Source organism: Talpa occidentalis, unplaced genomic scaffold (assembly GCF_014898055.3).
Source record: "Talpa occidentalis isolate TD23 unplaced genomic scaffold, MPIMG_talOcc4v2.1 talOcc4.11, whole genome shotgun sequence".
Taxonomy (NCBI): Eukaryota; Metazoa; Chordata; class Mammalia; order Eulipotyphla; family Talpidae; genus Talpa; species Talpa occidentalis.
The window spans coordinates 86,706,027-86,732,640 of record NW_023601104.1 but is presented as its reverse complement, the minus strand read 5'-3'; the positions used below and the strand labels follow the sequence as shown (position 1 = coordinate 86,732,640).

Here is a 26,614-nt window from a genome sequence, read left to right as displayed (position 1 = left end):
AAAGAGGGACCAGCTTTTCCTAATCTTGAAAATTTATATTATCTTGGTTTGTAAGCCTATGTGAAGAGTCCCATTGACATGAAGAATCAGTGATAGTGGTACCAAAGAATATTTTGGGAAATAACCAATAAAAGTGGAGTTGGAAAGGCCCAGAAGGAAGCTAGTCCATTTTCCTCACTTGTTCAGTGGAGTCACTGAAGGCCAGTAGGGAACAGCCAGTCACTTAATAAACGTGGAGATTGTCCCTATGACTGTGTCCCTTTCAAGGATGCATAAAAATCCCAGTTTTCATGGCCTTCCCTCCATGACTACTCAGTGTCCTTGTGTTTAACCTTTGTTCCCTTTAGGGAAGCTGGCTGCTAGCACAGCACTTTGACCAGATTCTTGATAAATACTTGCTGAATCCTATGAATTGTATTGATTATGCCTGCTATGTAATCTTTTATTTTCCTAGAGCTCCTTACTTTTAACTTTAAGGGATGTTCTCTAATTCAAGTAGTTTGAGGTTTGGTGGTCAATACTGTATTTGTCATCTCTTTATATTTTGTTTTCATATTGAAATTGTTTTTGAATCTATTTTTTGTATTACATATAATTATTATTTGCTTCTCTCAAGCACTACCAAACACATTACTATGGATAGTTTCCACCTTCATAGGTCTATAATTTCAAGTCCAGAGTTACATTTATCTTTTCAATTCTTAAAACAAAAACTTAGGACCAGACACTTAATCTGATTTGCTAAGGCACACTGGAAAATAGCAAAGATTCCACCCTCCTGCTTTAGTTAATGCATGGCAAAATATTACCAACACACACATTCTGTTTTACATTTATGTCTGCCTTATATATGTCATTCACTTCTAGTTCTTTAAATACACAAATATGCATCACAATATCCAAAGCGGGTTTCATTTACAAAGAGTAAAATTAAGAAATAGTGATTTGTAGGGAATTGGCACTTGAGACATTGGAAATATTTAGAAAAATTCTTTAGAACTTGGCAAGAATGCCATGACTAATTTTATACAAAGAGCCGTCATGGTTTGGATGGGTTTGGTAGTGTGGTGTTAGAGATAACTCATTTACTAGATGATATTTTTGGTAAATTTAATTTTTGAGGTCAGTTTTGTCTGAATATCCTGTTAAATGGCATTCTAGACATGACCTAAGCTCTGGATATGCTAGAATTAACTTACCATTATCATTCACAGAAATGTTAAAGTTACCGACAGAGAATTTCTATAAGTAGCTTAGATAGTGGCGTTTCCTACGCCAATCAATTTCATATTCTCAAGGCTCTTAGGAAACATTTCAGATCATCGTCTGCTTTCCCATTGCAAAACTTATTATGAGACACAAATCAGATCAGAAACTTTGATCTTACATCATGAGGTTTGGCCTTACTCTGACCATGGTGACAAAATAAGTAACAGTGACAATGGTCAGTGGCTAAGGTGGGGGACACAAAGACCTCGCTCAATTAGCATGGCTGTGCCTTCTATCACACACTTTCTTCTCCTGCTCATCATTCCAATAGGTAAGCCTCCAGCTTGCAGATCTGTTTGACTTGCAGGATCAAAACTGAATCAATAATCTACTGTGGACAGTATCTGTGCTACTCTCTCTTTGGGCACAAATATGTTTTTCAATATGACTAAGGTACATTGTAGCTCAAATTCAGCTGCATTTTAAATGCTTACGTGATGACAATTAGTCATTAACTGACAGTGGAAACAGGAATAAAAGGCAAGAAAAATTATTTTAAGTCCTCCAGAAAGTAAAAGTACTCTAGCTTGCTGCCTTGCTGGCTTTAATACTTGATGACAACTTAGGGTTTAAGTAGTCCTAAGGTATTAAGGTCAGTATTCTTTTAGTGAAAATTTGATATACACCAAATTATTTCCCTTTATTTTATTAATGTTTGCCCTATAAACAAGGGTTTAAGGTGACTGAAACCTGTGTATTCTGAGTTTTGGGCTATGTAATAAAAATAAAAAACAAGATATATTCCTTGCCTTCAGAGAAATATTTCTTGGAAATGTGAAGTTCTAGGAGAAATAAACTGCCTTTACCCACTATATTTGTATAGGAATAACTCTTATTTCAAATAAGAAATACTTTAAAATGAAAAAATTCTCAAAATGTGAAGTCCTGCCAATAATGCAGAAAGTAAGACAGGTGTGGAAGACCAAATAGGAAAACAAATAAACAAACACCTGCCCAGATAATGTTTAATGTAAGTGAAACACAAAATTTTGATGTGAAATCACTAGTACTATATTTGCAAGGATGGCAAAAGGTCTCAATGGCCTCCCATCCCTCCCAATACTGCATATTCTCTGGCTTGGCAGACGTTTCCTACCCTCTTTTGCTATAAAGTCACACAGCAAGCCACTCGAATCAAAAGAAAGCACAGCTCTTGATACCATGTGACATCTGATTGTATTCTAAGAGTAATACCATGTGGTGGTAAAACTAATTCACTTTTAATATTTGAACATTATTGATAATATAATGTTTAAATATTAAACATTAAAAAGGTAATTTGTCCAACTGTATTTCCTATGTAGGTTATTAGCAGAAAATGTAGGTCTATAATATATATATAGTATTTTATCCCTCGAGCCCCTAAATGCTAACATTAACCAGTTTCCTAAGAAGAAAAAGCAAATTTGAAGAAAACAAGGTGACAGGTTTTTTGAGATTAATAATGTGCTTAGTGAATGTAGACAGCATAGAAAGGATTTTCTGAGCTCTTGATAAAAAAAAAGCACAAAGGCTATGAGAATTAACCAATGGGGAAAAGGTCCAATAAGCAATACACATGTGATGCTAAGCAGGGAAGGCAGAGATCCTGAGAGAGTGCTAACCTTGGGATGACCTTCACCTTGCCAACTCTTCACCCCATCTTGATGTTTCTATGAGGACCTCTCATGTGACTTGAGAGCAACAGGGAAGGAATACATCTTGGAGTCCTCACTTGACACAGTCCTCTGGGGGCCACATTCTATTTCAAAGAGCATGAAAAGTCACTTGTCAAAAAGACAACAAGTTTGAGAGTCCTATCACTACTGAGATTAACCTGATATATAGAAATGATCTTGGTAGTCATCAGCCCAAATCCAACGTAAGAGTTCCTTTTATAGCCTCTGGGATAAATAGTTATTTTAACCTTTGGGCATCTGCAGGAGCATGAAGTTTTATGAAGAGTCCACTCTTCTTTAGAACAATTTTTATTCTAAAACTATTTCTTATATTGAAGCAAACATCTATCATCCATAAAGTTCTTCTTTATTCCTATTTTGGCCCTTTGAAGCTATGTGGAAGAAGTCTAATTCCTTTTCCTTTTTAGAACCCAACAGAAATTTAAAGGCAATTATTACATCTTTCCCTCCTTCTCTGAACTCTCCTTTCAGCTATACCTTCTATTCTTCAGGGGAACTACTTCCCTGTTCCTTATATAATCAGATCCTTCAAACCCTAGTTACCTGCCTCTGGACTTAATCAGTTTTTTAATATCTCTCTTAAAATATGGTATTGAACCCACCCCTCCACACAGATGTGGACTGATGAATGCAGCATTCAGGGCTCCCTGGACTTCTGGTAACACAGCTTGAAAGCATTAACTCTGTGAATAGCCAATTTTGAATCCTGATTCAAAACTGAACTCACATTTCCCTAAGAAAACATTTCTGTATGAATGGCGATGAAACCTGGACTTTGCAACCCCCTTCCCATCAGCACACACATGTAAACACACATTTGCAAATGTACATACAAGCATACCACTTGGTACTTAAAAAGAGTGTTGCATTTGAAAAACCCAAATAGGAGGGTCCTCATTAATGCCTATTTAATTTCATCCTTTTAGTTTCAGTCTTATGTTCAGGTATTTAAAAAAAATATAACGTTTCCTATATCCTAGTGTCTGTATGGAGTTAGAATTCAGTGGATGTTCACTGATTAAATTAATCCTGAATCTGTCAGTCAACACTAGATATATTGTCTATTTATGTGTCATCTACAAATCCAATAAGGTGCTTTCTTCATAAGAGAAACCGGAAGGCAAAAAGAAGCTGTCTTTACATTACTAGGCAGGTGTCTCCTTTGGGATGGACAATGTAGTTCCTTGGATGGTAAGAAAACACTAAGATACGAACCAGAAACTGAGGTACAGAATGTGAACAGGACAGATGAAGGGGAAGAAGACTCCTGGGCTCCTGGAATGAGGATTTAATGTTCACAACATTAGAAAAATATGGCTTTTCTCAATATCTATCCCAGGGTCTTCTGTCTTTTAGATGTGTTATGACATTTTTATTACCAAACTCTGAATTGGGGGGGGAAATCTCTTTCAAGCTCAGTTTAGGAACACTTTTTAAAATGATCTTTTCAGCTTATATTTTCTATAAAGTTTGAGTTAAAGAGACATGCAACTGTCTCTTGTCCATGAGGTATAAAAAGAAATCCCGAATGCCCTTGACAAATGCCCGAGGTACTGGCAGGACACATTGATCTGTTTGTTTCAGGAATCAGAAATGGCCTGTATTTTTTCATTGTGAATTTGGGAATTCACTGAGATTGAAATGATCTTCTGACTTGAACACAATTTGGTAATTAATGTCCCTTTTCCCAAGAATGAAGAAAAATAAGCTCAATTTTGCTTTCCCTTCTTGCAGAATGTGGAGCTAATCACAGAAGGAAAAGGAACCTACTGTGTCTTGTCCCTTTGTTGACTGTGGCGCAGGGTGGTGAACCCTGGAACTGAAACCTTATATAGAAAAAGTGTTTCACTCTCAGAAATCTAGAATCAGGGTGGAAAGTCTCAGAAACATCTGCTGCATAGTGTTAACATTGAAAGAATGGAGTCACCTATGAAAGGCCTGGTAGACTCAAAGAGGAAATTTGTTTTGTAATTTTCTGAAATTTTTCTAGAGGGACTACAGGGAGGGAGTCTTAGCTAATTATTTTCCAGAAACTCATGTAAGTGACAGATGAACATCAGAAGGTAATTGTGCCAACACTGATGTGGGAGGTTCTTTTCCTGACTCTAAAGTCACATCAAACCACGCCAAGTGCCGAGGATAAGCAGAGCCAGACAAGGAGGCTTAGAGTTAACTAAGCCCCCAAAGTCAGGTGAGCCAGGTGCTTCAGGCGTGAGGAGAGCTTCTCCAAGCAACCACCTCTGAGTTTCCTGTTAAAGTGCAGGTGACTGCCAACAGGAAGGGCAATACACTGTCCCCATCACTGAGTAGCCATGGCAGCGACTGACTTGAATTTCAGCTATTCAGGAAGATATCCTCTTGTGACTGTTGGATCAAGGCCCCTGCAGTAGAGCTTCATCACTGGACCCCACACTCCTTGGGATTTTCCACTTCTTCTCTTTCAAAGTCTGGCTTCAAACTCTTTTTTTGCTCAATTTCCACCTGCCGAGAATAGAAGTTGGAGAGAAATATCAAAAAGAAGAAAAAACATCCCACTAAGAAAATAAATCAACTGAGAACACTAGCCTTTTGAGAGTCCTTGTAATATTGCTAATGTTTGGGGCTTTAGCCACACTGGAGCTACTAGCCCTGTGTGTATCATGACTTTCTGTCTTTGCAAATGTCCTTGGTTTGATTTGGAATTTCCTTTCCCTCATTGTCCACCTGGAAAATTCTCATTCCATGCTGTGGAGAGTTGCTCAAAGGTCACTTCTTCTGTGAAGCTATTCTTGACTCATTAGTAGAGTTAGGTGCTTCCCTTGTGAATATTCCCACCGTATCTTGGACACCTGCCCAGCTCCAATGCACCCTAAGCTTAGGACAGGGCAAGTCCTCATTTACTCCTGCAAACCAGCAGTGGAGGTGTAGCACAGGTAATCACAAAGGTTTACCAAATGAATTCCTTGGTAACTTTATACCTCTCCATTACTTTTCTTTTTTAATAGTCTCCAAACTAATAAGTATTGGAGTATTTATTTATAGTTCTCCCTTTATCTACTGCAAAAATAGTGTAGCTGCTATTAAAGGGTTAATAAATTAATCTTGGCTTGAAAATGACAAACTTCAACTGATGCCTTTGATAAGTCAGGCAGGGAATCCTCTGAGCTCAGGAATTTCATAACAAGGCAGTTCCTCTCAATACCACTTTGACAGAATAGATGACAAGGTTCATCAGGTTGGGGAAAGAAACTGGTTTTTTTTTTTAGGCCACAAGATGGAGTATTTGTTCTTGTTAGTTGAATGTTTTAGCTCACACAACTGAGGAAGCGTTTAGAGGAGGGATAAATCATCACATAACTCTAAGAATATTATCATGAATGAAAAATTATTGAACCACTTGTAAAATCTTCTTTGATCACCTCCCTTTTCCATCTTTGGCATTACTTTCCTCCTGTTGAATTTCTAGCCCTTCAGAACATAATCACTGTTTATGTCAGGACACCTAGCTTGGTTTCCTTCTTTCTCAGCCCTGATCCCATTGCAACTATAAAAGCTGGCCTATTTTTTGAGATTATGTCCTAACTTCACCCAGATCCATGCCATCGACTCTTATCAATGACATAAATGCTTCAAGTTAGCACTGGAGTGGCCACGGCAGGTACTGACTTGAACTTCAGCTATTCAGAAAAACATCCTCCCACGTCCCTTGGATCAAGAGCCCTGCAATAGGGCTTTGTCACTGGAGACCACACTCCTTGGGATTCCAAGTTCACTACTCACAACACAAATTACATTATGAATGATGAATAATATCCCTTTACCCATTGTTCTTTTTTGTGGTTTTTCATGATGACTGAAAAATTATTCTCTTTTATCAGCCTCTTTTTCCCCTGCCACTTTGTCTTGCTCACTAAAGATTATTCATTAAAGGTCAGAGTAGACTCATCCACAGCTCTGTATGGAGAAGCTCTTCTAGGACACTTTGAATGAGAAGGGAGAGGGAACAGGTGCCAACAAATAGACTTGGAAGCATTAGCCAGCTGCCCCCTGAGGTACCTTGTAGCTGTAGTGTGCTGAATAATTAACCCATTTCCTGACGTCAGTCTTGTCTTCCACAGAGATGGATCTCACAGCAGCTTTGGAGGCAGAAGTTGTGGGCATGCTGAACTCAACATTCACATGACTGGCAAATCTGGAAGGCACTTCCCGGTCAGAGCCAAGTTCAAGGTGGCAGAAGAAACAGTGTGGGTGGCCAGAAGCTATGAAAGAGAGACAAAAGAATCTAGGGAGCAGGTTCTTTGGGGAGGACATAGAAAGAGAATACAGAGGAGCGACTGAAGAGTAAGGGAGGACTGGCAGTCTGCCAGAGGGGCCAGTGCTGAGCAGAGGACTTGCCTCAGCAGAAATCACACTGCATGAGTCCCAGACTCTGTGATAGGACATTAGCTGATGACAGCAGCCTGGAACCCCAGCAGCCAAACCCATCGCCTGAGAAATAGGTTATTCTACCTGCTCAGGTCAGTGTACGGGTTGTAGAGTGGCAAGAGGGAGCCAAAGGGAACAGCACTAACATCTCCTAAAATACCAGTGACAGCCACCTGGAGAAAGAGCATGATTTCCTTCAAAAGGCAAACTGAATTTTCTTAATAGCATTTCATAGTTTAAAAAAAATGTGGGGCTGGCCTGGTGGTGCAGGGGTTAAAGAGCTCTATCAAACTATCACCAGCCACTGTGGCACGAGTTTGATCCTCGGCAAGGGAAATGACCCACATGGCATAGCAGACCTCTACTGTCTCGCCTGCTTCTCCCCTCAGCAGTGTATTTCAGTAGATCCAACTGTCTTGCTCCCCAGTCTATTTCTGGTGAATCCTCTCACCCCTGCACCTATGGCCTACACCCCAGCTCTTGTATGCATAAATAAATAAAAATAAGTCTTTAAAAAATGCTTTCTGGCATTTTTTGTTCATGTGAGGGAATGGCATTTGTAAATGACAATGCTCTATAGACAGCACACAGGTGTCAGGGAAGCCTATAGTACCTGAGAGAACACAGACAGCCACTCCGGACAGCTGGGTTTGACCCCAGTTCTCCTGGTGAGTAGCAGAGAGCCAGCATTCAGTCCTGTGTTCTCTCCAGGCCACTTCTGTAAAGTTGTGCTGGGGGTGGGGAACAGTAGGAAAGGGTAGATTGTCCCTTGATTCTGTAAATCTACGGCAAGTTCAACTGTACTTGTCTGGCAAAGTTAAGGTTTAGTTTGCATTTAGGAATTGTTATTAGATATCTGAGCGAAAAGGGGTAGAGGTTAGTTCTGTGTCCGCGGCCACTGAGGGCTACTTTGTCATTCTCCAGACGCGGTGGGGAGAGTTTGCTGTGCACCCTGCAGGTGCTGTGCTAGATGCTCTAAGCAGATTCTCTCACTGTATCTTCATTCCATTCCCTTGAGGTCCCAATTATTATATTCCATAGATGAGGAAACAAAGGCTTTGGAAGTAAAGTGAATGGACCAAAGTCACAGCTAGAAAGTGGCAGAGATAAGGATTAAACCCAGCAGCCTATCTCTTAACCTCTTAACCTCTTTGTCTGAGCCATAACCTCATAGTCCCCAAACCTCGAGACTGGGTTTGTAGGGTGACAGGGCTGAGAGGAAGTGAATTCAAAGAACCTCAGTGCAGCAACCAGCTGTGGATAAACAGTGTGAAATGGCTTTGACTTCATTATGTAACAAGATCAGCCCTCAGTTATCTGAGTTTTCCCAAATAAACTATTCCATTTTTCTTTATTGGTCTGGGCAGGACTATTTAATCTCAGAGAATGAGAACATACACACCCACTCTCTAAGGAAAACATTGGAATGAAGTATGTGTTTTGCTCTGTTTCACAAATGCAACATATTTCAAAGGTTATTTCTAAAGAGTAATCTTTTGGGAAATTAAAATTAAAAATTTGCACTGATTTTGGGGCAGGCATTTAAATAAGATGCAAATAATTGTAAAATTACACTTTTTAAAAAATCCATTTGATATTTTTCAACAATTTTGTACCATGGATATAATTACAGGAACACCTTGAAGATGCTGTTAGGTTTGGTTCCAGATTATATTTACACTATACATTATTTAAAAAAAATTAAAAACAAAGTGAGTACATACTGTTGAAAAATGGCACTATAGACTTGTCTGAATCAGGGTTACCACCAACATTTATTTTATATTTTTTTAAGAGGCATGTTTTTATTTATTTATTTATTTGTTTGTTTGTTTGTTTATACATGCACTGGGTACAGTCAGAAGCACGGGAGGGTGAGAGAATTCACCAGAGCCAGAGCGGGGAGCAGAGCAGGCAGAAGGACCGAAGTACACTGCTGAGGGGAGCAGCGGGCGGCAGGAGAGGTCTGCGCGCCATGTGGGACCCTCCTCCGGTGGCCGGGGAGCAGCTGGGGGTCGAACCAGCACCGCAGAGGCCGCGGGCAGCTTCTCAAGCCAGCGCTCAACCGCTGCACCACCGGGGAGGCCCTACCACCAACATTTAATTTGTAAAAAGAACAGTATCTACTAAGCACAAAAGAAGGAGCTAGGCCTGTATATAGCTATCATTTAATAAATATTTATTATAGACCGGAGACTGTGCCAAACACTAAAAAGCATCATCCAATTTCATTCTTAGTAGTTAGGTATTAATAACTTTTATAGATGAAGAAAATGAAATTTCTCTGAGAGGTTTATGTAAATCGCCTATAATCATACAACCATTAAATTGTAGAACTGGGGGGGCCTCCCCGGTGGCGCAGCGGTTGAGCGCTGGGTTGCGAAGCTGCCCGCAGCCTCTGCAGCGCTGGTTCCATCCCCGGCTGCTCCCCGGCCACCGGAGGAGGGTCCCACATGGCGCGCAGACCTCTCCTGCCGCCCGCTGCTCCCCTCAGCAGTGTACTTCGGTCCTTCTGCCTGTTCTGCTCCCCGCTCTGGCTCTGGTGAGTTCTCTCGCCCTCCCGCGCTTCTGACTGTGCCCAGTGCATGTATAAACGAAACAAACGAACAAACAAACGAATAGATAAATAAAACATGCCTCTATAAAAGAAAGAAAAAAAAGGAAAAAAAAAAATTGTAGAACTGGGAATAAAATTTAGATCTGACTGACTTCAAATTATAACCTCAAATCCTGATATACTGCTATCATTTAGATGACTACTAAGTACATAGAGGAGTCTCAATTTAATTCAACAGCAACTTGAACAATAGTTTTATCTAATTACCCTTATTTAAACATTGTTGGAAAATTGAAAAAGAATTACTTCCAGCAAAAAGGGCCCCACCAATAATGTATTCTTACCCCATCAAAGTGTATTCACAACAAACCATGAAAACAACATTTACTTGATTCTGAGCATATACTAATGATATACAGGGATGCTGGACAGGTAAGGAAGCATAATTTTGAAAGTTAGTATAGTTTTTTTCATGGTAATGAAATAATCAGCCCATGCACTGTTATTTTTCTTGATCAAACTGAGAAAATTAAAAATTAACATTCACATTTCTATTTTCCATAAAAGGCAAATCATTTTGCAATTACCTCGTCATTTTCTTTACCTCATCTAATAAAAATTGGAATTCTAGCAAAGAAAGCTAACTCTACAGAACAGAATGTTTTATTTTCTGGCAGGTGATTTGGGAAAATAGCAGCACTTGTTCTGGTGCCTTCTAGGGTTAAGAAAAGCTCTAGGGATTAGGGTGGGAGGGCGCTTGGAGAACAGACAGGGCAGCTAATAGCATAGGTTGTTTGGGTGGGGGCCATGTCGGAATCCTGGCGCAGCTTGTTGGTGTCTCTTGGTGGCTGGATCTGGGACAAGCCTGTGGGAGTTACTCTATTGGGGTGCCAGCAAAGCCCTGAGTACTGACCTGCTAGTACCAGGTCCCATGTAGTCTGACCAGCCCCTGGATAGGGGTGCCGGGGCCACTGCAAGGTGAGAGTAGCCACACAGAGGTTCAGGCTTCCTTCATTAAAAATGGAAGTGGACCTCCCTGGTGGTGCAGGCGTTTCAGCGCAGCGCTGTGAAGCTGTCCGCAGCCTCTGCAATGCTGCTTTGATCCCCGCCAGCCTCAGAGCTACCCACATGGCAAGCAGACCTCTCCGTCTCTCCTGCTGCTCCCCTCAGCAGTGTATTTCGTCAGTCTGCCTGTTCTGTTCCCTGCTCTGTCTCTCGTGAATCCTCTCACCCTCCCTCTCATCTGGCCAGTACCCCGGTTCTTGTATAAATTAAAAAAAAATAAACATAAAAATAAAAACGGAAGTGTGAGGATTATGAAAAGTAACCTGTAAAAGGCACCTTCCCAGAGCTGTCTGAAGACTAAGGCAGAAGAGCACAGAAAAGGGTTAATTACCACTGTCAATTCTACAGTTTCCATATGGAGCACCAGATGGGGAGGACAGGGGCTGAGCAATGAATTCCAGCAGTGGTAGAATCTGCTGACTGGAAATCAGATCCTGTACATCTCAAGGTTCTGGAAAGGGTGTGATCAATTTTCTGAACTGATATGGAAATATCCTATTGACCAGTGTGAGTAATAAGCCCCCTTTTTGGAGTTTTACCACTAAAAATATATGACAGCAAAAGCAGTGATGGGGGAAGGAAGGAGTTTAAGTGTGAAACATTCCCAAATATCTTTATTCTGTCCTGTATTTCAAACATCTTTCATAAACTAGGGTCCAGTAATCTGGAAACAAATGCATGGCATATAATTTGCATTTACTTTGCCTTGAGCCTACTGAACACTACCCCTGGAGAAGCATTAAGGAAAGTGTTTGCTCGCGACCTGCTAATCCCCCTCTGTCCTACACCTATTCCCCCTTTCTTCAATCTGTTTTTTTCTTTCCCTTGGGATATTCCTTCCCCAGCATTGCATATCATCTATGAGGTCAAGATGGTCAACATACATTGTTCTACCCTCCACTTTGGGGCCAAAAGGCACGAGAACAGAAAACGACTGGTGATATGTTGTCCCAATAGTTGCAGCCTAAGGAAACAGCCACAGTTCCTGATGTCAAGATCTATTCATTTTTTTAAGATTTAATTTTTTTAATTTATGCATACGAGAACTGGGGTGTAGGCCAGAGGTATAGGAAGTGAGAGGATTCAACAGAGACAGAGTGGGGAGCAGAACAGAAGGATCTACTGAAATACACTGCTGAGAGGAGCAGCGGGTGAGACAGGTAAGGTCTGCTGCACCATGTGGGTCAGCTCCTTGGCCAGGGATCAAACTTGTACTGCAGTGGCTGCTGATAGCTTGACAGTGCTGACATTAACCCCTGCGCCACCAGGGAAGCCCCCAAGATCTATTCTTTCCGAAGCCTGCCTATTCCAACTTTCCTTGAGATCTCTCTGCTACCTATAGCCTCCTGACAATTTCTTACTTTCCTCCTTTTTAATTTTCATTTTTGTTTAAAGTAGTCAGTCAGTCTTCGATGCTTATAACAACCACCACCTCCTATATTTCTTTTAAATATTTGAGCTAAAGAAGTATGAAACATGCGCTATTTGTGTACATACTGAGAAAATTACAAATCTCTGTTCTCATAGTGGAAATTATTTCAACTTTGTGTCTATCTAGTGTTACCTACTAAGAGGCAGCTGTGGGCACTGAGAAAAGAATCCTGGATGTGGCTTCGTGACTTCAGACGAGTTATGTCACTTTCTGGTCCTTAATTCCTCATTTGTAGAATGAAGTGGTAAATTATTCCCAAGCCCCCTTCCAGCTTGAAAATCCCAGATGAAAGTATCTAAATACGCACTTACTAAATCAAAGTTAACGCTTCTAATAAACATAAACCAGAGGGCTTATCTTTTCCTATGTCAACACTCCAGCCAGTTAAACAGTAATTTTGTCCCTACCACTTCCCTTCTCTTCCCAAGGGCTTCTGGGTCAGAGGAAAGCTCTCATGGACCCTGTGGCTGAGGTGGGGATCACAGAGCTACCCCCAGGAGAACAGAGAGCTGATGTTAGGGGAAATGTACAAGCAAGAACAAAGAGGAAGACTTTGTTTTTAAAATTCTGTGGGTTAGTAAAAAGGGGTGGCAAGTCCAGCCTCAAACAAGAGGTTCAATTGTCTCCTTGGTGAGCACCGCTACACCCAGTGTCTGACACAGTGTCCTGGTGTGTCCTGCTGCCTGGCATCCGGGGAGTGGAGCACGGGGGAGTGGAGCAGATGGCATTTCTCTTGCCATCACATCATATTGCACTTAGGGTGCGCGAACACAGCCGCTCCACACTCAAACAGGGGATGAAGGCCGAATACACTAATAGGATTCCATAACAGAAAGGGAAAAAAGAATAGCTGCTTAAGAGAAAGACTTTTCAACCCAGAATTTTCCCAAATCTTATTCTTTTTGCTCAGCTAGGATACCCACTTTTGTTAATAGATGGGCAAAATTTATTAGAAATAAGAGAAGTAGTTTAAGGATCATGGGTTTGCTACATGCCATTGGGGTGATCCAGACCCACTCTAAGAAATAAGGCTAGTAGGGTCGACCCGATGACTCCCTGGTCCTGTCGTTTCTCTAAGTCTCACTGGACGTGAGGAAAGCTGGTGCCTTCCAGCCTCACTCAAGCACAAAAGTGAGCTGAGAGCTGGTGAGCTGAGAGCTGGCCAGCCAGGGCTGGTAAGCATTCTTTCTTTGTTTGAGTTCAACATTCCTTCCTTGATTTTTTTGTCTGGTAGAATCTCAGTCCCTTTGGACCTTCATGCCCTGGCTGGATTTCCAATGTGATCAGAGCCCATGACTCTTCTCACTCCCCAAATCCCAGCTCTGGGCCCGATATGTAATGGCTGACAGGCCTCACACAGAGTGGCTGGAACCATAAATCTAACTCCTCACCTGTATTGTACATTGGCTTGGCCATAAACGGACCCTTTTACCTACAGCCAGACCACCATTAAGAAGCTATCTCTCCTGAACCTTCTAGGATCTGGAAATAGAGAGCTTCCAGTGCCACAGATTATACCTTAACCAATCAGCCAAGACTATAAATTCTTAATCTGCTTAGCGGCTTAGCTGAGAAGAGTAATGTTTAGTTTTATGGAAGAAGTATGACTATAAGGGAGCGAAAAGATGGCACAAACTGGGCCACCCATACCCCTTACTTTGCTCAGATAGTTTGACTTTTCTGGCCCCCTTCCTCACCCTCCAGCACTATTCCTGTCACACAACAAAACCCAGCGCTTCACAGGGAAAGAGAGTGTGGCACTTTGGTCCCCTTCTTGCTTTCGCAACTGTGGGAGACCTCCACCTACCTGAGTTTTTGTCAGGCAGTCGGTTTATCCTCCACACAATGGAGTTAAAGGCATGTTCATATTTGGCAGTTCCCAGAGTTACTCTCATGACAGGCTCAGAGCCTGACACACTAGTTGAGCCAAAACTTGCCCCACGGTTCACTTTGGCTTTCAGAGACTTCTCCCCCAGCATGCTTTCCCTGCGGAAGTTTTTCACCCACTCACTGGGCACAGGGTAACGGACCATCACATTCTCACAGGGCACCTGAGTAAGAGGGTCACGGTTAGAGGAGAAGCCGGAAGACATCCGAAGCCAGCTCTGCACTTCCACCTCCGCCCCGTTGATGCTCGCCGCCGTCCTGAGTGTGAAAGGCAAGGTCTTCTCTGCAAACACTGTCCTGAACCGCATGAGCTCAAACCGGCACGCGTCCAAAGGGTTGAAAAGAATAACCCTCGAGGTGTTGAATACGTCCTCATCCACGCAGCCATGGAAACGGCACTCATGGAGCTTGATCCACTTGCTGGTGGTGGTAGGCATGATGTCTTGCCGGGAGACGATTTCGTTGCCCTTGACCAGGACGTCATTGAGACCCAAGCGGCACTCTGCAAGCCCAGAGAGGAAACTCAGGATGTGTATCCGTGTCAAGACATGGTGCTGGAGAATTTGGTTTTCTCCTTTGCTCACGATGCCTGAGAATTCATCTTTGACATCCACTGTGAGCTCCTCTTCAATGTAATTCAAGCCAACTGTGGTCAAGTCCATTGACAACACTGGTAGATTCATGAGGCGGTTCTGAACTGCACGGATGAAGCTCAAGAAATCATCATAGTTGGTAGTGCCCAGCTTAATCACCTGTTCCCTCTCCGCCATGTGGGCCACTGCAGGTTTGGGCTGGTATTTCTTCTTCTCCTTATAGGTGACACGGTCTATCCGCAGGCTGTGGATCCTGCCATTCTCATCATAGTTTTGGAGCCTGGGTTCTGAAATCTCATGGCAGATCTCCAGCTTGAACTCACGAAAAGGTTTTTCTAGGCCCTGTTCATAATACAGCTGCAGGTAACCAGTGTCTGTCAGTTTGATGTAGATGGGTCCCCAGTGCCTGGAGGACATGATATTTTTCTTTTCAGGGATCCTCAGCATCATTGGCCACCCATCCCTGGGCTGGGACGGTGCTGAGCCAGGCACGTGGTCATCTAGTTCAATCCAGGCGACTGCGTCATCATCAGGTAGTGCTGTGTTACCTAAATGGTCAGGATCATCAATTTGGAGTTGTTTGAGCTTCTCAACAGCATCAGAGTGTGACTGGCTTTTGCTTGAATCATCAAAACTGATGGCATCCTGGTAGACGACAATGAGGGAATCTCTTTGGTTCTTGCCTGCGGTGCTCGAAATGGAACTGTTTTGGGACCGTCTCTCCTGCTCCTCAAAGAAATCACTGAAAGGGTTGATCGGCGAGGGTTGTACATCCTGTAGAGTCTCATTCAAGAAAGGATTGGTTGCCCTCCAAGGTGGAGGCTTGGTTATGGAAGGTGGGTGATTTAAGGAGGAAATGTCCAGCTTCTGAACTTTGGAGAAGTTCATCAAAGTGCTTTTGGGACGTTCCCTCTTCTTAAATGACCCCACTGAGTTATAAGCTACATCTTGGATCACAGATCCAACAGGCGGTGTACTTGGCTTCAGAGGAGAGGTGGCTGGTGGCAAAGGGCAGCTGATTTCATTGTCATCAAAAGTGACCCAGCTGGGGAAACGCGCAGAGGTCACTGGAGTGGCAGGGTGTCCATTCAAGGTGGGACTGCTGGCTTGCCAGTGGATGGCCTCCATCTCTACCTCTTCATCTTCCTGGAGTGAAGAAGAATTGTCTAAAAAGAAAAGGAGAACACATGAGGGGCAGCTCTTCAGGGTCTCTAGACTTATGGGAAAGTGAAGTAAGGGAATGAGGGATGACTAGAATTTTATCTAGAATCCAGTGCATTCCAAAGTAGCTCATTACTTATCAAGCATTTAGTATCAGCACGGAGCTCACCATAGGGGCTATACATTAAAGGCAGTAGGAATACAAACGGGTCTCTCAATTTTGAAGTACTGGTAAGATCAACTTATTTAACTCTTACACATTCTCCCTTTATTTTATAGAAGTTTCCAAAATAAATATTTACTCTGCTCTAAAGTATATATTCTTAGTATTTACACATTGAAATCACCTCCTAGATAAAATAATATAAAACTCTGATAATATGACCACAAATAACAGGGATTTTAGCCCAAATGTTCAATAAATATTTAAGACAAAATGTTAACATCCTTAGTGTGAATTAAGTTCACACAAGTCAAAAAAATATAAAAATCCTGGTAGGAATACAAGCAAAGGACATATATAGACAACTCAGAAAAGATAATTAAAAATATCTAATAAGCATGTAAAAAATGTTCAGTATCTTTAGCAATAAGAAAAGTAAGATGAAACTAAAAAAATCAGTGAAGATTCTTAAAGTTTTTATTATCAAATGAGGGTAAAGAATCTGTGAACAATAAATAGACACTGGGTCTGCAAATTGTTATAAACTCTTTGCAAAGTGGTTTGGCAACTTATATTAAGAGACTTACAAATATTCATAAGCGACTTAGTAATTCTACCCAAAGGAAATAAATCAAAATTGTGAAAAAAGTTTTGGATGAATGCTAAACTGAGACACAGAGTCATTAGTATTTAGTAACATGAGAAAATGTTCATTATATAATTTCCTCTAAAATAATTTTCCATCTTGTGGTTTCTTCATTTAACGAAGAAGAAAAAGGTTATGACAAATAAATTTCACCCTTGCAGGGCCTTTAAGGAAGGAGACTTGAGCCTTGATGAGGAAAAGATACAAAACTTTTTGGTAACACGTGGACCCTGTGTGTCCTAAGGGGTTCGTGGGAAGTGTGGTGGTGGTGGGGGGGGGGTGAAATAAAGTCTCTAGTAAGATGGAGTGCATTCTGATGAAGAAATGGCAAATCTGTCTGGCATATAGTAAATATTCAGTAAAGGTCTGTTGATTGTATGATTGGGAAAAGAAACGTTACTTGAAAACTTTGTTCTCTTCTCCCTGTTTCTGGAAGAATATATATGGTGGGGTGAGGGAGTAGGGGGGTTCTCTACCATCATTCCACCCACTCTTTCTACTGCCAGTAATTTGGAATCAGAGGAAAATAAGTACTTAAATAATTGAGTCAAATTGTTGTTTTCTGGCAACCCCGCCAAACCTTCATGAACGTCCAGCCGCTTCAAATCAACAATGCCACACGTAATTACTAAGGTAATGGCACGTGGGTGGGATGTCTGGCTTGTTACCCACCTTTCCAAGAATATGTATTGAAATAACAATTTCCTCTACTGGAGATATCAGCTGGAAAATACAGGTTCACACAGGAGCACGGATACATACATATACATACATAACCACATTCACCCTAGGAACAGAATGAGCAAAAATGTATTTCTGTATGTACAGAACCTCTAAAGGATTTCAAAGCATTTTAAAGATAAAGATTTTTAAAGAGACTCTCCTTCAAGTTAATCATTAATCGATTTCTATATATGTATAAGAAATTTATTTTCTGGAAAATGAAGGCAAAAGGGTCAAGAACAATCTAGGTTTATGAGGTTTATATTTTATCTGCTGTTGCTACAACTGTTACTGCTGCTACTATTGTAAAGAAGGTCATAGGGAACATGAGGGCCCCCAGTAATATATAATTAGTGCATAGCAACTGATCCTGCCTAGAGAACTGGAAAAGGGGTGCATCTTAAATCTCACCAATTTCCAAGAAGGGGCTCTATGGGGCTTTTGTTAGGTGTTTCACCCAGGAATTCCTGCATCGGCCCACTCCTATAGTTAGGGGAAGCCTTATTGCCTTGGGCTTATTACCACTCCCCAGTTTCAAATAGGCTGAAGTCCTTTTCCTTTGGAGGGCAGCTTTCTGCCAAAACTATTTATACTTCCCTGCCAAAGGATTCCCTTCTACTGGAAACCATGCCCTAAAATAGCATTTCTCATATTCTCCCCCAAAAAGGGGGAAAAATAGGCCTTTGTCTCTACTAAACAGTTTTCTTACAATAAATTCCTTTTAAAACCAAGTTATTTAAAATCTAGACAGTTCAAAACTAGACAGTTTTAAAGCATTAGGCTTATAATTTGAAGGAAGTGTCTTTAAATCTAGAGGAACAATTTTTAATTAAATGAATTTTTAGAAATTCTACAATCTCTGTGGCAGCTATTAAAAAGTATTAAAGGGCCTCCCTGGTGGCCCGAGGGGTTAAGCACCACACTGTGAAGCAATCCGCAGCCTCTGCAGCACCAGTTCGATCTCCAGCCAGCCAGGAGCAACCCACATGGTGCAGCAGACCTCTCCTGTCTCATCCACTGCCCCTCTCAGCAGTGTTTTTCAGTCAGTCTGCCTGTTCTGTTCCCCACTCTGTCTCTGGTGAATCCTCTCACCCTCTCACCTCTCACCCATGCCCATATCTCTGGTCTGTACCCCAGCTCTTGTATGCATAAATAAATAAATCTTTTTTTTTTAAAGTATTAAAACACTTAGTTACAAAATTCTCTCTCCTGCAGCAGGTTCATTGTCTATGATTACAATCTTTTTTAAAATCCATGTTCTGGCAAATTGTAGTGTACAGGTTAAATTTTGGAACAATTATCTGTTTACTACATTTATAAAGAAATAATACTTTACTGAGACAATTTTACAGATGACAAGCAGAAGTGGTCCAGAGTTGACATGCAAATAAAGCATTTCTTAAGGTGAACCCAAGGACAGCCCAATACCATTTTTAAAAGATTGTCACTTATTAACTTGGATATCCCTATGGGTGAGCTCTTAATTTTGCTTCATTTATTATTTACTGAAAGACATCTGCAGTTGTTTTTATGAGCATTAAGCCATGTATTTGAGACTTTCACATATAAAAAAAAGCTATCTGTAAAATTTCTGGAAAAAATATTTGCATATATATGGCAAAAGCTTAATATCCTTAATACATAATGGCATTGTATCCTTAATAAAAATGGATACACTTTCACATACAAAAAATAGGATAAGATTAATGAAGAAATATGAATGTCTAATGACTATTTAGAAAAAAGTTTAACATTATAAAACAATATATATGATTCTCCCAGTGTCAGAGAGGCAAAGATTTAGAAAGAATAATCATTATTTGTGACAAGATGAAACTTGCACTCTGATGAAAGATTAAAAAAATCTTTCTGAAGCACACTTTGAAAACTGGTATAAAGTCTTCAAAAAAGTGATCTAAGAATCTCATTTACAGGGGAATTTATTCTAAGGAAAAAACAGACAGACATGCTACGAAGTATATAGTGGTGTATTTATCATAGCAAATTTGTATGAGAAAAAATGGAAACAATCTAACTGTCTAGTAATGGGAAATTGGCTATACCAATTTTTTATGTCTTAATGGAGTCACACATTGTCATGCTAGTCTTGCATTTTTATTCACAAGGATGCTGGTCATGATGTATGTGTTGAGTGAATAATAACCACAGCCTATAATTTGAGCCAGACTACCTATATCCGCAGCTTATTAGCTGGGTGACATCAGGCAAGTAGTTTAATTTCTCTGTGTCTCAGTTTTCCCATCTATGAAATAAGAAAAAATATTAAATCCAACATGACAGGGTTGTTGGGAAAATGTAATAGAGATGTTAATGTCATTGTGCCTGGCAAATAATAAAACATGCAGCGATGGCAGCTACTGTTACCGCCACTACCAGAATTATGCATTTTCATGTTGTAAAGTAGATATGTATTAAAAAAAGTTGGAAAATAATATTTCATAAAGTTTTATGTGAAAACAGATATCTTAAAATTGATTTAAAATATTTTAAGGTGCAACCTGTACCCCTATGTTTATTGCAGCACTATTTATAATAGGTAAAACCTGGAAACAACCCAAATGCCCAAAAATAGATGACTGGCTCAAGAAGATGTGGTATATATACACAAAGGAATATTATTCAGGAATCAAAAAAGATAAACTCATGCCAATCGCAGCAACGTGGATGGAGCTAGAAGGAATTATGCCAGTGAAATAAGTCAGAAGGAAAAAGAAAAATATTGGATGGTTTCACTTATCACAGGAATATAGGGAAGCCAACTAAGACAACACTGTAAAAAAAAAAAAAAAAAACAGTACAAAACACAACAAAGCAAAAACAGAAAATTATAACCCAGAGACATGCTGCAGGGGAGGAGGAGGGAGAGGGATCAGAGGGAGGGAGGGAGGAGCACATGGGACTGAGGTGATGGTGCACGGGTGCCTTGGGGAAGGAAACTCTATGGGGACTACACCTAAGTGGGGGGGGGGAGCAAATATTGTTTAAAAATGAACAATGATGTAAAAAATTAAAAAAAAAACAATAATGAAAAAAAGAAAAAAAAAGAAAGTCCCGGGGCGGTGGGGAATATTTTAAGGTGCAAACACAGGTTTACTCTTCCTACTAATTAACTTACAGGAAGAAAACAACTGCTTAGCTGTGCTCCATGCGGATAAGACAGCTGCTAGATCTTTTCTGAGATGCTCAGGATGGGCACTAAGCCGCCAATAGTGGAAACAACGAGGAGGAAAGGCCTGCAAATCTTTGCAGTAAGAAACAGGCATAAACCAATTATCTTTGGACAAAGTTAACAACCATCTTTAATTCCATTTTACTGACTTATTAAAACAAAATCCAAACCAAAAAAAAAAACAAAATCTAGCATTATTTTATTTTTTATTTTTATTTTTTTTAAGATTTATTTATTCATGCATGCAAGAACTGGGGTACAGACCAGAGGTGCGGGTGATGAGAGGACTCACCAGAGACAGAGCAGGGAACATAACAGGTAGACTGACTGAAATACACTGCTGAGGGGAGCAGTGGGTGAGATAGGAGAGGTCTGCTGCACCATGTGGGTAGCTCCCTGGCTGGGGGTCGAACTTGTGCTGCAGTGGCTGCAGATTGTGTCATAGGTTGCATCTTAACCCCTTGAGCCACCAGGGAGGCCCTCTAGCATTATTTAAATTAGAATCACTCCACTTACTCCAAATTACTTTTATTATGACTTGGGAGGCTGCCAAAGAAAAGCCAAGTACAAAGATTTGGTGCTCATTCTACATCACAGGGAGAATTTCCAGAACCTCAGTGCTGCTTCCTACTACTGTCTTTACCAATGCAAACTAAAAAGAAAGGATGTGTTCTCTCAGTGTTAGACCACAATCAATTTTAACTTCTCAAAAGATAAAATTAAATGAAGTGAGTTCTAATCAATCAACAAAAACAAATCAGCAGCACAAGAAAAAGAACTACGGGAAAATAAACAACAGTTTCTATGATGTGAGAGAGACCAGATACTCTCGTATTTTCCCCAGTTGTTAACCTAATTTGTTACCACAATGACATGTGCAAAAAAGTCAGTGAGAGCTGTTTATTGGAATTTATTAGCAGTGGCAAGAACAAATATTCTTGGATTATTGCAGTTTTCTCGACATAAAATATTAGTCACTATAAGAGCATATACTTAAAGCTGCATGTAGCCGGCCTCAGATGCACAATAGTTACTTGAATATTTGTGGTGTAATGTGTCAAGTGAAAAAAGGAACACAGAATTAGGGGACTTGAAAAGTATTTTAGAAATAATAAGAGTTGACCCCTTCATTTGGCAGAGGAGACAAGTTTGAGTAAATTGCCCATGGGGAGATTAGAAGTGAGGTCCTGCTTTTCATTCTCTTTAACAGTGGTATTTCCTTATGCTTGTTCATTAAACTAAAGTCTGGTTAATTTTTCCAATTATCTTTGCGATTAGGAAGAATTATCCTGACACAACTTTTAAGAGCATTGTTCAGTGGAGTAAAAGAAGTTAACTAAACAAAGATTAACATCACTTTATACAGGGAAGACTTGGGGCATGAATTCAGATTTCCTTCTTGATGAGTGAGAGAAAGCAGTTAGTTATCTGGACCTTATTAAGGGAGCTTCTAACTAGGGTGAAAGAACTGAGACCTGCTGAGTGCTCACAATACACTATGATAAAAGGGAGAGCCAGAGGCTCTGAGTCTAGCCATCCATTCTTAGCATTATCTAGAGGAGAAGATGTTTGGATGATGGTAAAGATACCTGGTCAGAGATATCCCCAAAGCAAAGAAGTCAGTTCATCAAACTACCACTACTTGATAAAATTCTTATCAAGAAAATTCAACACTACAGTTTTTTTTTTTTTTTTTATTTGCTACAGGAGCTAGGAAGCAGTGCTGAGCAACTTCTAATGATTAGTCCTGCCAGCTCCATACCTGCTCATCAAGATGGGCTGAACCAACACATTTCATCTCTCTCTCTCTCTCTCTCTCTCTCTCTCTGTGTGTGTGTGTGTGTGCGTGTGCCTGTCTGTCTGTCTGTCTGTCTGTCTCCCTCTCTTTCTATCTCTCTCTCTCTGTCAAAAAAGTAAGCTTAATATAGAGGACTTTAAGTTTGATGGATGACCCAGGAACACCCCCAATTTCTTATGTGTCCTAATCAGTCTTTTCTCGCTGGTTCTAAACTTTGACCTCTGAACCTTTGGATTCCTGCTTTTGGTTTTCTCCTCTAACAACTAAACTCCCACTCAACTGTCTTGCTGTTTCCCTGGCAATACGCATATCTGATGTCAGCTTTTCTTTTTCTTAGAAGAAGGCGCCAATCTCCAACTATTTGGGTAGAGACACCCCCCCCCAACACCCTGCTGTTGTCTGATGGGCCAACTCCAGTTCACCATCTGAGGTCTTAGGTAGGGACAGGACTAAATTCCAAAATGTATGGTTAATAGAAAAGTCAGCATTCATTTTAGAAGGTAACCTGTTAACATTTTAATATATCAAGGTATCTCAAAGAGGGCTAACTCATGATGAGAACTTCTGAGAATCCGAGTTTTACTTATCTTTTCCTGCCATAGCAAAATCACCATATTTTCCATTTACCCTCAACTATTTCTTTTTTTTTTTAAAGATTTATTTATTTTTATACAAGAACCAGGGTACAGGCCACATGCACAGGAAAGTGAGAGGATTCACCAGAGATAGAGCAGGGAACAGAACTGGCAGACTGACGAAATACACTGCTAAGGGGAGCAGCAAGTGAGACAGGAGAGGTCTGCTGTGTCATGTGGGATTCTTCCCGGCTGGCTGGGATCAAACCCGCACTGCAGAGGCTGTGGACAGCTTCACAGTGTGGCGCTCAACCTCCTGCGCCACCAGGGAGGCTCTACCCTCAACTATTTCTAAGCCCACCAAAGAGGAGTGAACACAGAGGACTTTCTAGGACCTGAACCCTTCTGGATGGGCCATGAAGTTCTGCTTGGTGAACTGTTAGACTCTTCTATGGTGAGTCAAGAAGTGGAAATATTCTTTTTGTTTTGTTCAGGTGCTTAAAAGAGAGGGAGTCAGAAGTTACTGCAAACCAGAATGTATAGCAGAGACAAGGGAAAAAGGAGGTCTCCATCTTCACTCTGATTTGAACATGGTTTTATGCCCTGGAAGTTCCAAGGCTAGAGACCAGGAAAAGGATGGCTCAGAGGGGCACTGGGCAAGTTCCCACAGACAGTGGCAGACCTGCAGTGCCCATGCCCTTACCCTGACCAAGGCTTGACTGCCCCTTTACCACAGAGGATATCCCACTCAGGTGCCTCCATATCTTCAATCACTGTTTACCTGGACACCACTTGAAGATACACTCAGCAACAGCCCAGGATGCTTGCAAACGTCAAGGAACCCTTGGACTTCTAAAGCTGTAGGAGGAAAGTCAAGTTCCTGGACTTTAGTGAAGGTCTAGGTGAATCATTGTACCCTAAAGCAGGGCTAGGAGGTACTGAATTCTACTGTTAAATTTGGTCAGATGTCTCATTTTCAAAGAGCCTCATCATTTTTGGGTAAGAAGGTTAAATCAGGTTTCTGGCTTTGTAAGATGAGCCCTTGGTGCTGAAATATCCAAGGAAGGTAAAGACACAGCTTAGTATGGTTAACATCTCTTAACCACAACAGTTAGAGACAGAAAAAAGAACCAGGTTTATGAAGGATTAAGACACACCCAAGGTTAGGTGCTTGGTGATTATTATCCTGGTTATGTTGATGAGTAACAGAAGCAGAGTTGTGCCTTGGAAAGGACGTCAATGTGACCACATGAAATTAACCTGGAGGTGTCTGTCTCAGCAAAGGCTCCTCTCTTCTCCCTTCACTATATGGGTCTACTTTAACTAGTACTAATGTCCTTCTAATCAGTACATGCTCCTATAGGGCTGAGACTCAACATTCTCTTTATAAATGATACTTACAATTCTGATGTCCATTGTACCACATGAATCATGGCTACTTATTCTGGGAGTGGAACTCAGGTGTTTCACCTGGCTGGACATGTCCTACTTCAAGCACACACAGCATGCTTTCTAGCCTTTAACAGTCCTGGGACAGTTATATAGTAGTCATACTCTGGTCAGATTCAAAGTTCATTCATTTTGAATTTTAGTGATGGAAGCTGCTACTTTTCCAAAGCTGACTCTATAAATTCAGTCAGGGACTGATGACAAGGGCAAGGAAACAGCTGGGGGCCCTTGCACATGATCACCTATGCTTGTGCACACGTGTATTGAGGTCAAGGAGAAGAAGGGGCATCTGCGTGAGTTGGTATCAAGCCTGACTCTCTTCCAATTGTTAACAATGCTGTGCTATAATACAGCTTTGAGGAGAAATTCAGAAAGTCGTTTGGAGGCAAGGGGCACACTCAGCCACCCTAAGATCATCCCTAGTAAAGTTATGGGCAATTCCTGCAAGCCAAAATGATCCTGACAAATAATTTCCAATCACCTCTATTAGCCAGAGCTTATTCCCAGCAATGACAAGGATAAGGAAAAAAAAAACCAAATGGCTCACATGTGCAGTGGATTGCTTCTTTTCAATTGAATTTGGAGTCTATAATTTGATTTCATTTCAGTACTTGTCCAGCTCCCTCTTAGCTACCAAGATCAAAGGAGACATTCTGACAGATGATGGTAGATGCAATTTATAAACTGTAAACATCACAAGTTCAGATAGTATCTTAGAAAACTAGGACAAAGACTAATTCCTAGCATAACAATAGATTTATTCTAACAGGAAGAGATCCATTACTACTCCTGACCCTCTCAAATTTTTCAGTGGACCTCATGAGGTAGGAAACCTGCAGACAGAGTGAAAAGCTATTGCCAGATGATCCACTTTGGTCACAAAGCAAGGAGTCAGATTCTCTTTGGATATTTGAATGGAATCACTAGAGGGCAGGAGAACATGGGAGCTGAGTTACTGACAAGGAGGAAGAGCCTGTATATTTGTTCTTGGTGAATAGAACTTTAAAGCTGCCAAGGTTCCTAACCACTTGTGGGAGATCACAAAAATGGCCCCAGATACTCCCTTTCTCCCTGTCTTTGGCAGTCCCACTCCACACTGACTCTGAGCTAGAGCCTGTGACTGGTTTTAATCAAGAACAGATACACGGCAAGCTGAAACTTGAAAAGGGCGTGTGCACTGGGGCTCAGCCTCTTCTATGGTACTTGAAACCCTGACACCATCCTGGGAGTGAGCCTGTAGGGTACTGGGTGACCATGTGAAATGGGGGCAAGGCACCCCAATAGACTAGGCAACTAGGATCAGGAGTAAGCACCTAAGGAGATCGTCTCAGCCCTGCACAGACTGGGAACTGTGCAAGCTTGCCTGGATCCCTGATTTGCATAATCTTGAGCTAAACAAGTGGTTGATTTTGGGGTGGGGGTAGAAGAGGAGGCACACCAAATTCAGGGTGGTCTATAACACAGTAAAAGCTGATATAACAATTTTCCAAAGTCTGAGTCTTCCACTTTTCTTTTCATTCCATAAACCACTATATCCTTAGAATAAACTCCTTAAATAAATTGCTTAAAGTTAGTAAAATCCACTTCTGTTTTTTCAATCCAAACTCCTTGACAGTCAGGCAGGAGACAGATGAAAACATTGGGCAGATCTGAATTCCTAGAACTGTATAAACCTGTGTGTGGTTATTGTGCAAAAACATTTCAGCTTTACTGTTGCTCTCTCAACTCTCCCTTGCACTGTTCACAAGGAAATTGAACAGTATTCTTACTGCTTAAATAATATAAGGCACATGCTTCAAACTGTACATTTAGAGAGAAGGAATTCAAGACTCATCAAAACTGCCATCTGTGGCCTGGGTCACCCCAGGCATAAATAGGTGGGAAGCAGACAGGCCCCGACAACCATTGTCAAGGGGTCATGAGCAGGCCTGGGGCTCCAGGAGATTCCTATCCTGGCTACTCCACCTCCAAGTTCTGTGACCCGGGGCTAGTTACTTGAAAGCACTCTCCACTGTAAAATGAT

At 41.1% G+C, this 26,614-nt stretch overlaps 1 protein-coding gene across 1 annotated transcript in view; it reads right to left on the bottom strand.

Annotated features, from left to right (window-relative positions):
* Positions 1–452: 452 nt before the first annotated feature.
* STON2 (stonin 2) overlaps positions 453–26,614 on the bottom strand; it is a 137,925-nt gene continuing 111,763 nt past the window's right edge. The window contains exons 5-7 of the mRNA XM_037503754.2: positions 14,214–16,052; positions 6,984–7,186; positions 453–5,429 (exon numbers count right to left, since the gene is read on the bottom strand). Coding sequence (XP_037359651.1) covers positions 5,346–5,429; positions 6,984–7,186; positions 14,214–16,052 — 2,126 coding nt within the window. The 3' untranslated portion in view covers positions 453–5,345. The remainder of the gene's footprint in view (positions 5,430–6,983; positions 7,187–14,213; positions 16,053–26,614) is intronic.